This window comes from Psammomys obesus, unplaced genomic scaffold (genome assembly GCF_907164565.1).
Source record: "Psammomys obesus unplaced genomic scaffold, mPsaObe1.curated_primary_1811, whole genome shotgun sequence".
Classification (NCBI taxonomy): Eukaryota; Metazoa; Chordata; class Mammalia; order Rodentia; family Muridae; genus Psammomys; species Psammomys obesus.
Window position 1 is genome coordinate 9,558,113 of NW_026592890.1, and position 13,881 is coordinate 9,571,993.

The following is a 13,881-nucleotide window of genomic DNA, read 5'->3' on the forward strand; positions in this document are numbered from 1 at the left end:
TGATTGGTTTACTTTTAACTTTTGCTTTAGTTTAGAAACATAAGAAATCCTGAGTACAAATGATGTAAATAAATTATAAGCAACCTCTGTCATTTACTTGCACAGCAGGCTGATGTGGGAGACACCACTACCCCCACCCCCTCCTACACACACAGAGTTGGTCCTTCTTGAAGTTGCTGTGAGTGTACTGGAATCAACTGTACTGCACTCAAGGACAGTTTTTATTAAACACTGACATGTTCTACAATTAGTGCTAGTGGCAAGAGCCACAAATAGCATCTTCCTGTCAGTTCCTGAAATTCTGCTGAGATGCTCCAGGCCTATCACACATTTCCTGTTTTGTTTTGTAAGCATGTGCTACCCTTAGATACATCCCCCTGCACCTCTCCAAAGTGTGCTGTTTTTAACATTGTTCAGGAATGTGATAAAGGAAAGAGAAACTCTAAAGTTGTATTTTTACACACATTTTGTCCCTTTGTGTTTCTCTTTGGCTAAAATAAATGCTAATAAGTTTTTTAAATTTTTCCTACTTTAACTTTTTGGCAAGTGATGGAGAGTGGGAATCTTCAAAGCTACAGAACATGGGACTCTTTCTTATTTATTACACTTGAAAGTATCATTCATTGACTGCTACAGTTATGAACATAAAATTTCTTGATAATAAAGGTTAAGTGTGAATAATTCGAGAACTGCTTACAACTGACCTTTAAGTGTCTCGATAGCATTTTTGACAGAAACTTAAAATAAGGTTATTATACAAAGTAATTTTATTTTCTATCCCACGTCCAGATTTGTGACTCTGTAATTAATATCCTCCACCTAGACAGAGCCATCAGTATTCATAAAAAATAGTTGCCATTCAGGCAATGAGGAATTGCCACAGAATACCATTTTTTTGGAAGTTTCTGTCTATCCATCTATGAGCTTGGCCAATGTGTCCATTGACTTCTAAAGATATTTTCTGTCTTGCATTTATACTTTCCAATAATTAATTAATTTTCTCTAAAGTCATATATATTGAGTGTTAATTTTATTTCTTAGTGAACTTTTTTTGCTTCATTTATTTCTACTGTGAACTTCTGAAAAAAAGCATTTTCTAAATATCTTTTAACCACATATGGGAATGCTATTTTCTTTGACGCACTAATTTTCTTTCAGCCAATTCTCTGAGTTCCTTTACTGGGTCAGAAGCGTTTATAAATTCCAGGAATGTGTTTTGTAGACAGCGATCACTCTGAACCGTTTTCTTTCTCTCTTGCATACTTTTAAGATAATTTTTTCCTTGTCTTGTGGTATTAGCAGGAACATCCTTACCAACACTGAAAAAAGTAATGGTGACTATCTTCAAAGCTTCACCGTAGAGTATTGTGCTTGCTGGTGCACTTCCCCTCAATTTATTCTAAAAGTATAATGTTGAAATGTAGCACTTCACCTGTCAGGCCCTGGTTTTTCACATACTATTGGAATCTTGATTTTCTTTAGGTTCAGTTGTCTTCATCTGGCTGCAGCCTTGAGCTTGGGTAATACAGTGAGCTGTGTTGCTGTCTTTATTCTCCTTTTCTTAAATGACATCTCTGAAAGTGTGATTATTTACTTTGGAAGTTATATAATTTTATTGTGATTTAGTACTTCAAATAGGTTTTTTTTTCTGTAGTGATTTTCTTGCTGATTTCGATTTATGAGTAACTCAAAAGAATTTCTAAATTTCTAAATCTGTGAGGATTAGAAATTTGGCTTTTGCCTTACAAGTGTTATTTGTTTAATTTTCTTTTTAAAAATATGATATCCAGGAAAAATATTTTTAGGGTCCCTTGGGACTTCTTTTATGGCTCAGTACATATTTAGCTTTCAAAAATATTAAAATGTGTATTTTCAAAGAATGCATTTTATGTTGTCAAATTTGAAGTTCTATATGGGTTTACAAATATATGTTGAAGTTTTATGTTTTAAAAAAAGTTAAGAAAACTATGGTAACAATGAAAATCCATGAATATAACTAGCCTACAAGATAACAGCTATCGGGCAGTTGTCATAATTAAATAAAAGGGTTTCAGGTTCATGAGCAGTAGCCAAGCCAAGGAAACAAGAGAAATCCAGGAAGGAGTTTCTGTAAAAGCAGAATTTTTCTAAGTGGATTGGACAGCTGGGTGCCAGCTGGAAATGAGCCTTGTACCACACCAGAAAAGTCACTACTTTATTAATGATTCAAATGTAAAGAAAATATGGAAGTACTAGGATGATTGCAAATGTTTTCTAATTGGCTGTATTCTCTCTGACACAAAATTGGAGAAAAACCTTTCTAATGATAATTCAAACTTCAGAACCCATAAAAGATTGAAAATTTCAGCAGCATAACAATAGCTGCATTAGCAAAAGAAAAACGAGATGCTCCTTCCACATACAAATGACTATGCTCCCCAAAAATAAAAGGCCCAGAAAGGAAACCAATGGCTCATAGTGAGAAATAGCACAGAATATGAAAATATAATTCTTAGGAGAGACAGTGTACAAATGGCTTTCAAAAATGCCTTTGGAAGGTGGTTATATGCACAGAGAAATGGAAGTTAAAACCACTTAAATGCCGTTTTTCCCCTCTAATATTGTTAAGGATCAACCTCTGATAGCATACTCTCTGGCTAAACATTAGAAACACAGGTATGGGTTTATTGCTTATGGGGATATAACTTGGTACCCTCTCTGTGAAACACTACTTGGCAAAATCTGTCAAAATGGTATGTGTGAGTGAATGTGTGTGTATGTGAGTGTGTATCTAATGTGCATGAGTGTGTGCACGTGTGTGTTGTATGTCATTTTGACAGCATACATATGTTAACTGTATGTATATGCTATCACAATATATGTTGTTATATATATTATATCACATATATAATATATATTCTGAGAAAGTAATTCATCCCCTAGGATTTTATTCTATTTCTTATTTCCCACCTTTCATCTTGAGTGTGTACATTATAAACTAATACGTAACAAGGATACAGTTTCTTCTTGTGATAGCCTGTCTTTTGAGAGTGGGCTTGACCCGTTACACACTTTGCTTATATATTTAGCTTCATCTTACATGTCCTCACTGCCTTTCTTTTCCTGTGTAGCGCTGTTTAATGAGCCTCCTGTTGTATTTCTAGAGCTTGATTCATTCCCTTTTCTCCATCTTGTTCTCATGGAAGTTGATTTTGTTTCTATTTTTTTCAAGAGATTCTTAGTTTTTTAATATGACTGCTGGCCACAAAAGTAGTCCATCATTGTTGCAAGGACTGGCCCATGACTTGAGTTTTCTCTCCTCAGGGTTCCACTTTTTGATGTTTCTAAAGGGTATATAGCCTGTGGTTATTCTTTATTGCCAACTTCTCAGCAGGGGATCTAGGTACCTTCTTTGTCCTGTTTGGCCAACCATTAGAAGCATCCTTTGCTGAGCCGTGAGACAATGCCCCATAGTGCTGGTGAAGTGCCTTGATTCCTCCCTTTTTTGGCAGTGACTCCACTGGGTTGCACTGCAGCAGAGGGGTTTTGTTCTCCCAGAATCCAGAAGGGTGTTACACCTCTTCCCTTCCCTTCTGTTAACGAGAAATGATCCTTCCTTATAAAGTTTGTCAGTTGCCTCTAGTTGCTTTTAAATCTTTGACTTTGGAGTCTTATGGCTTTTCTTTAAAACATCCAGACCAGCACCTTTCATCTGAACACATGCATCTTCCTTCAACTACAGAAGCTTCTCAGCCATCACTTCTTCAAAAATGGCTTTTCCTGTCTTCCATACCTGTTGCTGTGCAGCTCCCATGAGCTGGGAAAGCCGGTCTTAATTGAGGGACTCTTTGCCACCTCTCCCAGTGTGTCCGTCCCCTCATGCCTCAGTTACTACTGTAGTCCTGTGATCTGGATCCCCACGTCTATCCTCAACTGTGACCACTCTGCTGTGGAATCTGGCTTCTGAGATTTTAAGTGAAGGATACTATTATTTCTTCCCAGCAAGTGTCATGTTTTTCTTTTGTATTTTAACTTTCATGTTAGTATAAGTTTTAGATATATGTTTACGTATATACATATTTTTAACCTATATGTGTGTATCTTGGTCTTTTCTGCCATCTTCCTGCTATTGCCTTTTTCTCTATGTCAGAGAACACTTTTCATGTTAAAAAGTAGCCAGTGTCAAAAGTTACACATACGACATTAATTGTTTCTGTTGTATATTTAAGATAGCTGAAACATAAAATGGCTAAAATGATTTTAAGTTATTCACCAGGACTGTGTCTGCACACATGGAAATACAAGACCCCTATGTATGAAGTGTTTTATACACATCACCTATAGACAGTGCTTAAGACCTATAGAATTCATAAAGCTTGCTACAACAAGTTCGTGGCTGCCTCTGGGTGTTTAGGAAATTTCATAGTAAGTACATATGAGTCCATAATCCATAATTCATAGCTAATTATACCTTTATACATTAGTTTATAACTATGAGCAGTATCCTCAGGAATTATTATATGGGTTTTGATAGCACCTTTTCTGTATTACATTTGCTAATTGATGCAACACGTGGAAAATTGTGATGCTCTCTGGTCAGAAAGGTTCCAGAAGTTGTTGACTTCACTGTGTTTCTTACCATTGAGTATGGTACTGTTACCTGAAATATTTTATGGAGATAAAACACTGTTTTTGATAGGCTAACGAGGGTGGAGTTACACCACTTTTCGTTAGAGGTCGCTGGAGGACCTCTAAGAGATCCAGCTGTGCAAACACTGTTATCGTTATGGAGTTCCCATTAACTCAAAAGCTGATTCTGTGTGTAAGAACTCGTCACATCTCTGGGATTAACATCCAAGTTGCTCCTAACCAGTGTTCCACCTGTGGCTTTAACCCCTGTGTCCAACACAGTCCTTGTCTATGTCCAAGTCCAAAGGGTTTTTTAAGGTTATTGATTTCATAAACTTCCATGAAAAGATTACCAAATTTGCAAACTATCATTTCTGGAGATCCTTCAAGAATATACATTATATTAAGCACTAAACCAGTCACATTATGATGAGAAAACTATATAGCTGAAAAGACATTTGTTGCTAAATGAACCATAAAAAGTCATTTTTAAAACTTAATGAAGCATTCTGCAGCATAGCAGTCATGGTGTGACACTGTATACTCTAAATAATGGACTTCCTCATCCACCTCTTTCAGGACGTAGGCCAAATCATAAATAGTCTCAACATCTAGATTTTTAAAATGCAGACCTTATTATTGCCAATATGGACATATTTCAGGGTGTTTGTACCTGAAGGTTATGTGAAAAAGAGGGAATTCCAGTTGTAAGGTTTTAAATATATACAGAATAGTCTATGCATACTGAACATGACTTTCAGTGAATTGCAGATTAAGTATTAAGTAGTCCATCTTGGTTATCCATTAAGGTACTGAAAACATTGTCATGAGATACTCATGTTCGTGAGATATGAATAAACACTTTATCTCACAAAGAAAACAAAATTGTTTTATTTGAGAAATAACATTGTAGAATAGTAAACTGAGGGATGCATGCACACCTTTCTGCTTCAGGGTCAACATAAAACTCTCGACCCTCTGGGCCCCTCACCATGGCCCAGCCTTGGATAAACATAGGCTGTCATCACTGACCATTGTTTCTCAGCTGAGGCCCTTAAAACATGGAACAGATTCAACAGGTCAGAATTAAAATCCAGGGCCTGGCAAGATGCTTCAACAGCCCAATGACCTGTATTTAATTCTTAGGACCAATATGATGGAAGGCAAAAACTGATCCCTGAAAGCTGTCTTCTGACCCCCACAGCCACATCATAGCATGCCTACATTAATTAATTAAAAACCTTGGCAGTGGCAAGCTCATTGAACAACAGAACTGAAGAGTCTTAGTGACTGGTAACAGGTTTAGAGAAAAGCACACAGGGTGGAGTTGGTGACAGAGAGATCTCACTAAGCTGATGTCTAGGTGAAAGGACTTGATATCAGAGAGTTCTAGGTATAAGAAAATGGCCCATGGGCTGAACTGCTACTACTTCATTCCTATCTACCCTGAGTAGGTGCTAAACCCAATGTACCTGGAATTGTTAAAAGCTCAGGCAATACCAATGGATAACTGGATAAGGGAAACTACTGATATTTGGTCTCATAAGTACCATGCTAATATCATAGCACAAGCTATTGCTAAAGGACTCTGATATCAAAAGGCCCAATGCTTCAATTGCAGGAAATTCATTCATTTACAAAGAGACTGTGGCCAACCCACTAAAGGTCTCATATCTCAAAATGCCTGGTGTGTTAACTGTGAGAAATATGGTACTTTCTGCCTTAGATGTGAATGTGCCTTTTCTAGAAGCAATAGTTTTCCTAAATAGCAAACAAACAAAAAAACACCTAGACTTTCCAGTATATGCAGGTGTTGTGGCAAGGGATATGGTTAGACCAATGAATGTGTGTCCAAGATATCCAAGGCAATTTCTCGCCATTGGGCCATTGGGAAATAAAGTGAGAGACCTAGCAGTTCCAGGCCCCACGGCATATATATGCACATACATATGTATATATACATAAATATAGATGACCATTGGGTTAATTACTCAAGAGTTAAGTAATTTGTTTCAAACATTACAAAGAACTTCAGGCTTAAGCAGTCCAAGATGATTAACAGCGGAAACAGAGTTAACTCTTAGAACAGAGACTGCACGATACATATGTGGACTAAATAGATCCCACACTTGATTGTATTTTGGTTATTTTGCCTTCACCTCATTCTTCTACTGGACTCATTATGCAAAGGGAAGATAGTATTATGGAATGAATTTTCTTAGCACACAAAAAAAGTAAAAAATTAAAGACTTACAGAGAAAAAGTTTCTGAATTAGTGGTAAAAGTTAGAATAAGAATACATCAGTTGTCAGCAACAGACCTGGACAAAATCATAGTACCTTATAGGTCATTATGGGTAATTATGTGTGATTATGTCATTATGTGTAATCAATGAAGATTGGCAAAGAGCTTATAACAACTTTTTGGGAGAAATTAACAATGAATATCCTAAAAGCAAGTGTCTTTAGTTTATAAAAAGAACTAATTGGATTCTCCCACATATTGTAAAGGGACTGCCAATTCCTGAAATAGGCACATTCTATACTGATAAAAATAAGGTGTAAATGGCAGGCTGTAAGTCAGACCAAATAAGCAAAGTAATTGAAAGCCCACATACTTCAGTTCAAAAATCAGAGTTGTAAGCAATTCTTATGGTATTATTAGATTTTCCTGAATCTCTGAATATAATTACTGACAGTTTTCAGAAAAAGTTTTTTTTTGTATATAGAAACTGTTGGATTTATCCCTGATAATTCAGAATTAATCTTGTTACTTATGCAGCTGTACCTAACAATCAGAAATAAAAACTGTCGATTATATATTGCCTATATTCGGTCTCATACAGGCTTGCCAGGTCTCCTACCTAGCACAAGGAAATGAAGAAATTGATTAATAGGAAATGTGTTAGATGCCTCAAATTTTTATGGAAAAAAAACCCACCATGTTAACAGTAAATCTTTAAAGAAAAAAATTTTCATCACTTGGCAACAAACCAAGGAAATTATAAGAAAATGTCCTACTTGTTCTTTGTATAATCAAACTCTATTACCTACTGGAAATAATTCTAGTGTACCAAAAGAAACAAAATCTGGCAAAAGGATGTGCTTCACTTTGCAGAATTTGACTATCAAAGCAGATGCTGAGACTTAAGGTCAAATGCTGGGCAATGTACATGGAATCTTATGAAAGAAGTGGGAAATAGTAAGATCTGGAGAGGACAGGAACTCCACAAGGAGAGCAACAGAACCAGAAATTTGAACACAGGGGTCTTCCCAGAGACTCATACTCCAACCAAGTACCAGGCATGGAGATAACCTAGAACCCCTGCACAGATGTAGCCCATGGCAGTTCAGTGTCCAAGTGGGTTCCATAGTAATGGGAAGAGGGACTGCCTCTGACATAATCTGATTGGCCTGCTCTTTGATCACCTCCCCCTGAGGGGGGAGCAACCTTACCAGGCCACAGAAGATGACAATGCAGCCACTCCTGATGAGATCTGATAGACTAAAATCAGAAGGAAGGAGAGGAGGACCTCCCCTATCAGTGGACTTGGAGAGGGGCATGCATGAAGAAGGGGATGGGAGGGTGAGATCGGGAGGGGAGGAGAGAGGAGCTTATGGGGGGATACAAAGTAAATAAAGTGTAATTAATAAAAATTAAAAAAAAGAAAAACTAAAGTTTGTATACCATACCATTAATATATATTCAGGGTTTCAATGGGCAACTGCTTTGAGTTCTGAAAAGGCTGTAATTATACATTTACTTCAAGTAATGGCAGTTATGGGGGGTACAAATTAAGATTGGCAATGCCCCCATATGTCTTCTGTAAGATGAAGTAACTCTTTGCTTATTATAATATAAAGCACATTACAGGTATACCACATAATTCTACAGAACAAGCAGTTTTGGAAGGATCTAATTGAACCTTAAAAGAAATGCTTATAAAACAAAAAGGAAGAATAAATACCCCTAGGGATAAACTAAAAAGTGCTCTGTTAACTTTAAATTTTCTGAATGTTAATGTGAAAAGAATAACAGCAGGTGAGAGACACAAAACAAAAACTATGGAATTAAATTAGCCTATATATTATGAGATGTGTTAACAACAGAATAGAAACCTGCAAAAGTTTTGCATTGGAGAATGCTGGTTTTCTTATGTTTCCACAGGAAATGAAAAGCTGTGGATAACACCCAAACTTATAAAAATTAAGTCAAGTGGTGGTGGCACATACCTTTAATCCTAGCACTCAGAGAGCAGAGGCAGGTGGATCTCTGTGAGTTCAAGGCCAACCTGGTCTACAGAGGAAGCTCCAGGACACCCAAGGCTACACAGAAAAACCCTATAAAAAAAAAAAAAAACTTACAAAAACTAGAAATGAGCAGGAGAGGTCTCCTGAAAATCTTGGCCACTAAACTAAAAAGCATTTAGTTTATTTAAAAATGTCTGTTTATAATTTCTTACTAAACAGAGCACAATTAATGGATTAAAATAGAAAGGAAAAATGTAGCATGAACTTTTGGTTTATTTAAACACAGAAATGTTACGGAAATATGTATTTGTTTTAATCCCACGTGTGGGGTGTGGGGGTGCTTTGGATTGTTCACAGCAGCTGGCTATGATTTGCCTTGTCCTCTGACAGGTGTGTTATTTTGCCAACTTGCAGATAGTTTCTGCAAGTGTATGACATTAGGAATTCTGGGAACTCTTGAGAGGGCATATAAATGATGGAGCCCTGAGAAGGACTACAGCAGCTGCTGCTGGTGGTTGCTGGATGCTGGGTGCTGGGTGCTGGGTGCTGGGTGCTGGGTGCTGGGCACTGGGTGCTCGTTGTTGGTTGCCATTGTTGTGATTGGTTGCTGTTTGTCAAGTGATTCTGCACAAAGATATAAGTAGAAGTAATTGAATATCTTGATGATGAAGATCAAAGTTGCCCCAAGGAACTGGACACCCCTAATCAGTAGGAATTAATCTAATGATATTGGTGACCCCTTTCCTCTCTAACCTTCTTTCTCTCCATTATAATGCTGGGGGTTGGAAGGATCCATAGGGTGGTAGAAAAAGAAACCCACAAAGTAGCCAAAAATCTGGCTACAGATGTCTACCTTGGTTTTTGAGACAGAATCTCTCACTAAACCTGTGTTCTCCGATTCATCCATGGCCACAAGCCCTGGAAATCATCATATCTCTTAGCCTGTCCAGGGCTAAGATTACAGTTGCACACCACCACACTTGGCTCTGGACACACTACATCTGGCTTTTCATGTGAGTGTGAGGATCTACCTTAGGTCACCATGCTTGCATGGTTTTTGCTTTACCAGCTGAGCTATCTTCACAGCCCCAAATACCTGTTTTTAAGCCACCCAGACACCTGGCAACCTGGGCTCTAAGGAAGGTGCATCCAAAAAAAGTGTCTGTGTGGGGAGGAGTGAAGGTAGGTGACTCTGCAAAGTACAGCGCATGCTAGAAGGGGGAGTGTGATGGAAAGGCATCCAAACACAGGTCAGGGAGATTCTGTAGGACGTTGATCAGGAGTGGTGGAAGTCTAGCACCCAAAAGAATGGGAGAGACTCAGCATTGGGGATGTGGTACTAGAAGGCCTAGGGAAGATAGTAAGTTCATGGGGTTACCTGTGTTATACTAATTCAATTAGAAGAGGGATAAAAGGATTAGATAAAAGGTAATCATTGGTGGTCTTGATGAAAAGAAATCAGGGACTCAATGAGAAAGTGGGTAAACAGAGTAAAAATAGGGAGATACTGAAGTCAGTCTAGAAAAAAAAATGTTAATACTTTTCTGTGGAAATAATGTTATTGCTCCTAGAAGAAATTTAGGGGAAAAGGGAATGGAAGAGGAGGGGGTGAGAAGGAAGGAAGGACAATAAAGAAAAAAGTCAGATAAAATATTATCAAAACAGATGCACATGAAGCTTCTATGCCAAGTGGACCCACGCTGGCTAACCAAAGCCGAGGCAAATTAAACACAACAATATTATTGTACTCATAAAATGGGCCCCTAGAAGACAAAAGGAAACAGAAAATTGCATGTAGATGTCACCTTATATCTCGTGGACCGTACCTATCGCATTTAAAGAAGTTTGTGTTCTCAAACTGCAATGGTGAATTGTTGAACACTGTGAAAGCAGCAGATGTGGACTGACAGCTGATGTGCCAGGTAGCAAACAAGTCAGGAAAAGAACTCTTCACAACTTCTAGTAACAAAGAATGGCTGTGGTCAGTGACATAGAATAACCCCCTTCTTTCTCAATCTTATCACTCAGTCTTTCATTCAATTACTCTGTCTTCAACTGCTTCCTCATTTTTCTATTTTACTTTATGAATTTTCTTTACAACACATTTGAAAACAGAGTCATATTGGTACTCAATTATCTGTCATTTAAAGAAATATAAAATGGAAGAGGGAAAGCAAATCCCACCATAAGTAGACAGGAGAGGCCCTCAGAAGGAAAGAAGTAAAAGAATAAACAACACACTCGAAGCAAGTCAGATACAGTGATGTTAATATTAGATTAGACTTCATCCAGTTTCATTGGTAATGATAAAGGAAACAAAGCCATAAAGACAAAAGAGAGTTCACTGGGTTATAGCAGTGTAGAGCCTCAATGTGTTCAACAACAAAGCCTGAAGGCAGTGCAGCTCCTCACACCTGGATGGCTTGAGCTTGACTTCCAGCTCCCATTCACTGCCTGCATTTACTAGCTGTAGGCACCTTAAGGGAGTTGGTTAAACACCCTGTGCCTCAGGTTTCCAGTATTGAAAAGTGGGACACTAGTTAAAGCTTTTAACATTGTTACATTAAAGACACTGGCCCAGTGTTGATAGTGCCTGGCATCATGAACTCTGGCATCGCTGTTATTCATAGCGTTATTGCCGCAAATCATAGGAAGCAAAAGAAGGGTCCCCCAAAAAACTGACATGTCAATGATCTTGTTAAGAGATTTTTAGCTTTCTCTTCTCCTTAAAAATATATATCTGAAAATATCTGAAAAAGAAAAGGATAACTGCAATAAAGCATTTAAACAAGCTTCTCTACCTTCAAAGGCATTGCAAAAATATCCAATGCAAATAAAACATAGTCTACCAAATAAATCCATGAAATAGAAAAGTAGATGAAAAATCAAACCAGAAACCATAGAAATGACAGACATTAAATCAGACATAGCTATATCTATAAATGACTTAAGTTAACCTATGAAAGTAAAGTTTTAGATCATATTAAAATTCAAAATTGAATAATTATATAGGGCACCTGTAAAAGTTTAACGTCCTAAAAGAAAATAAACAAAAAATTTTTTTAGTAACAAAGAATATCTGTGGTCAGTGACATAGAATTTTTATATATAATTAAAATTAGAAATAAAAAATAGTATAGTAGACATTGACTATGAATCAGGTGACAAGGTTAAATTATAGATAACATTGTACCATTTTTATCCAAGTGACACAGCAGTAATTTTCCCATATAGTGTAACATATCACTCCAAAAATAGCCTTAAATGTTCAGAAATCCTTAAGAACATTAGCAACTATTCCATATACTTTTACTGGAATGAAGTAAGGTTTGTTAATTGACAAGGAACATAAAGTGCATCCGAGGTTTGTGTCTACCTACATTTGTGACTGGCTTGGGGAACAGTAGACTTAGATTAAGATTCTCTTGGACACACAGCATATCCTAAAAGAAGTGCTCTGTTGTTTTCTCGTTGTCCACATCCTGGAGGTTGCAGACATGAGCTGATAGACCCCATAAGGCTTAGAGAGAAAGCGTCCTATTAATATGACAAGCATTTCTCAAAGATCATGTAATTAGGTGATCATAGGAAACTGGGGGCATTGACAAAGACTTGGAAACAAGGAAATTGACACTGTATTGACACTTCCATCCTACAGAGTAGGGGAGTATGTCTGTGTTGAGTCACTATCATGCCAGCGCCTTGTTAGTGATAAGTCAGTCTGGCTTTGCTACAAAGTGGAGAGCTGGGCAAAAACCAGTCTCTTCCATGTGCATGATTTCCTCACACACCTTCTGAATTCTCTGCCCTAAAGTTTAGTACCCTTTCCCCAACTATACCCAATGGTGCAGAAGGTTGTTGCAAGGGTCTGGAAGGAAGTCATTTTGTGATATTGGGGGAGAGGGATGCAGCAGTGGGGAGACAGACACATCTCTGCTCCTAAAGAAGCAAGCAAAGGGAGACTACCTTGTCTGCCAAAAGAGCCATGCAGGGTCAGAATTCCTTGTTGTCTTGATGGCACCAGCATTATACTGTCACTCATGCTCCAGGAAACCACATGTGGTCCTAATTGCCTTATTGGCCAGGTATATATTTTCTATTACATATATATATTATATATATAGTATTAGATTCTTATCAGAATTTTGCTTATCAATCTATTTCAGCTGGTTAGATTTTGTTCTTACACATGTGTTTTCAATGTCTATCTTGAATCCGAACCATCAAGATCAAACTTGGACCAAATAGTAAACAAACAGATAAACAAACAAAAAAACTAACAAAATGAATGAATCATTAATATGCCCCCACTGTAGATGATATATGACCAACACACTTGACTGTTGGGACTTGAAAGTTGACAACGTACCTTCGTTGCTAAGAGATCAAGGCATCTGGCTCCCTTTCAGGAGTCTGAGTGCAGGGATCAATCACACTTGCACGAAGGACTGAGGAGTGTCTTCCCCAAAGCACAGGACAGAGCTGCACAGCTGGCCCTGTGCGCTGTTTTCACACAGTGTTTCTTCTCTCTGCTTCCAGGTAGAAATCGAGAAGCTGGATTATCATCATTATCTGCCTCTGTTTTTTGATGGGCTTTGCGAAATGACATTTCCCTATGAGTTTTTTGCTCGGCAAGGAATCCATGACATGCTGGAACACGGGGGAAACAAGATTCTGCCTGTCATTCCACAGCTCATTATCCCGATAAAAAGTAAGTGAACAGGTAAAAAAAAAAAAAAAAAAAAGGCATCGCTCTGTGCCTCACAGAACCACGTTTGACAACTTGCTAATTAAGCAGTAAAACACAACAGACCGAGATGGTCCCCAGGCTTTGTGGGAATTTTTTATAAATTGACTTATGAGGCCAGATAACTGAGATCTCTGAGAAATTTCTCATCACTAATACTACACCATGACTTAAACACAAACAAACCAAGCCATGTAAGATTCATAGTAATTTGAGATACAGCATGGATACGACACAGTATCCAGACACTAACTTGTCCATTCAGAGGTAAAGTGT

At 37.7% G+C, this 13,881-nt stretch overlaps 1 protein-coding gene across 2 annotated transcripts in view; it reads left to right on the forward strand.

Moving 5' to 3' along the window:
- The window catches only part of Pacrg (parkin coregulated), a 438,897-nt gene that overhangs the window by 219,340 nt on the left and 205,676 nt on the right, over positions 1 to 13,881 (forward strand). For both annotated transcript variants that reach the window (XM_055616071.1, XM_055616072.1), the window contains one exon: positions 13,398 to 13,569. In XM_055616071.1, coding sequence (XP_055472046.1) covers positions 13,398 to 13,569 — 172 coding nt within the window. The remainder of the gene's footprint in view (positions 1 to 13,397; positions 13,570 to 13,881) is intronic.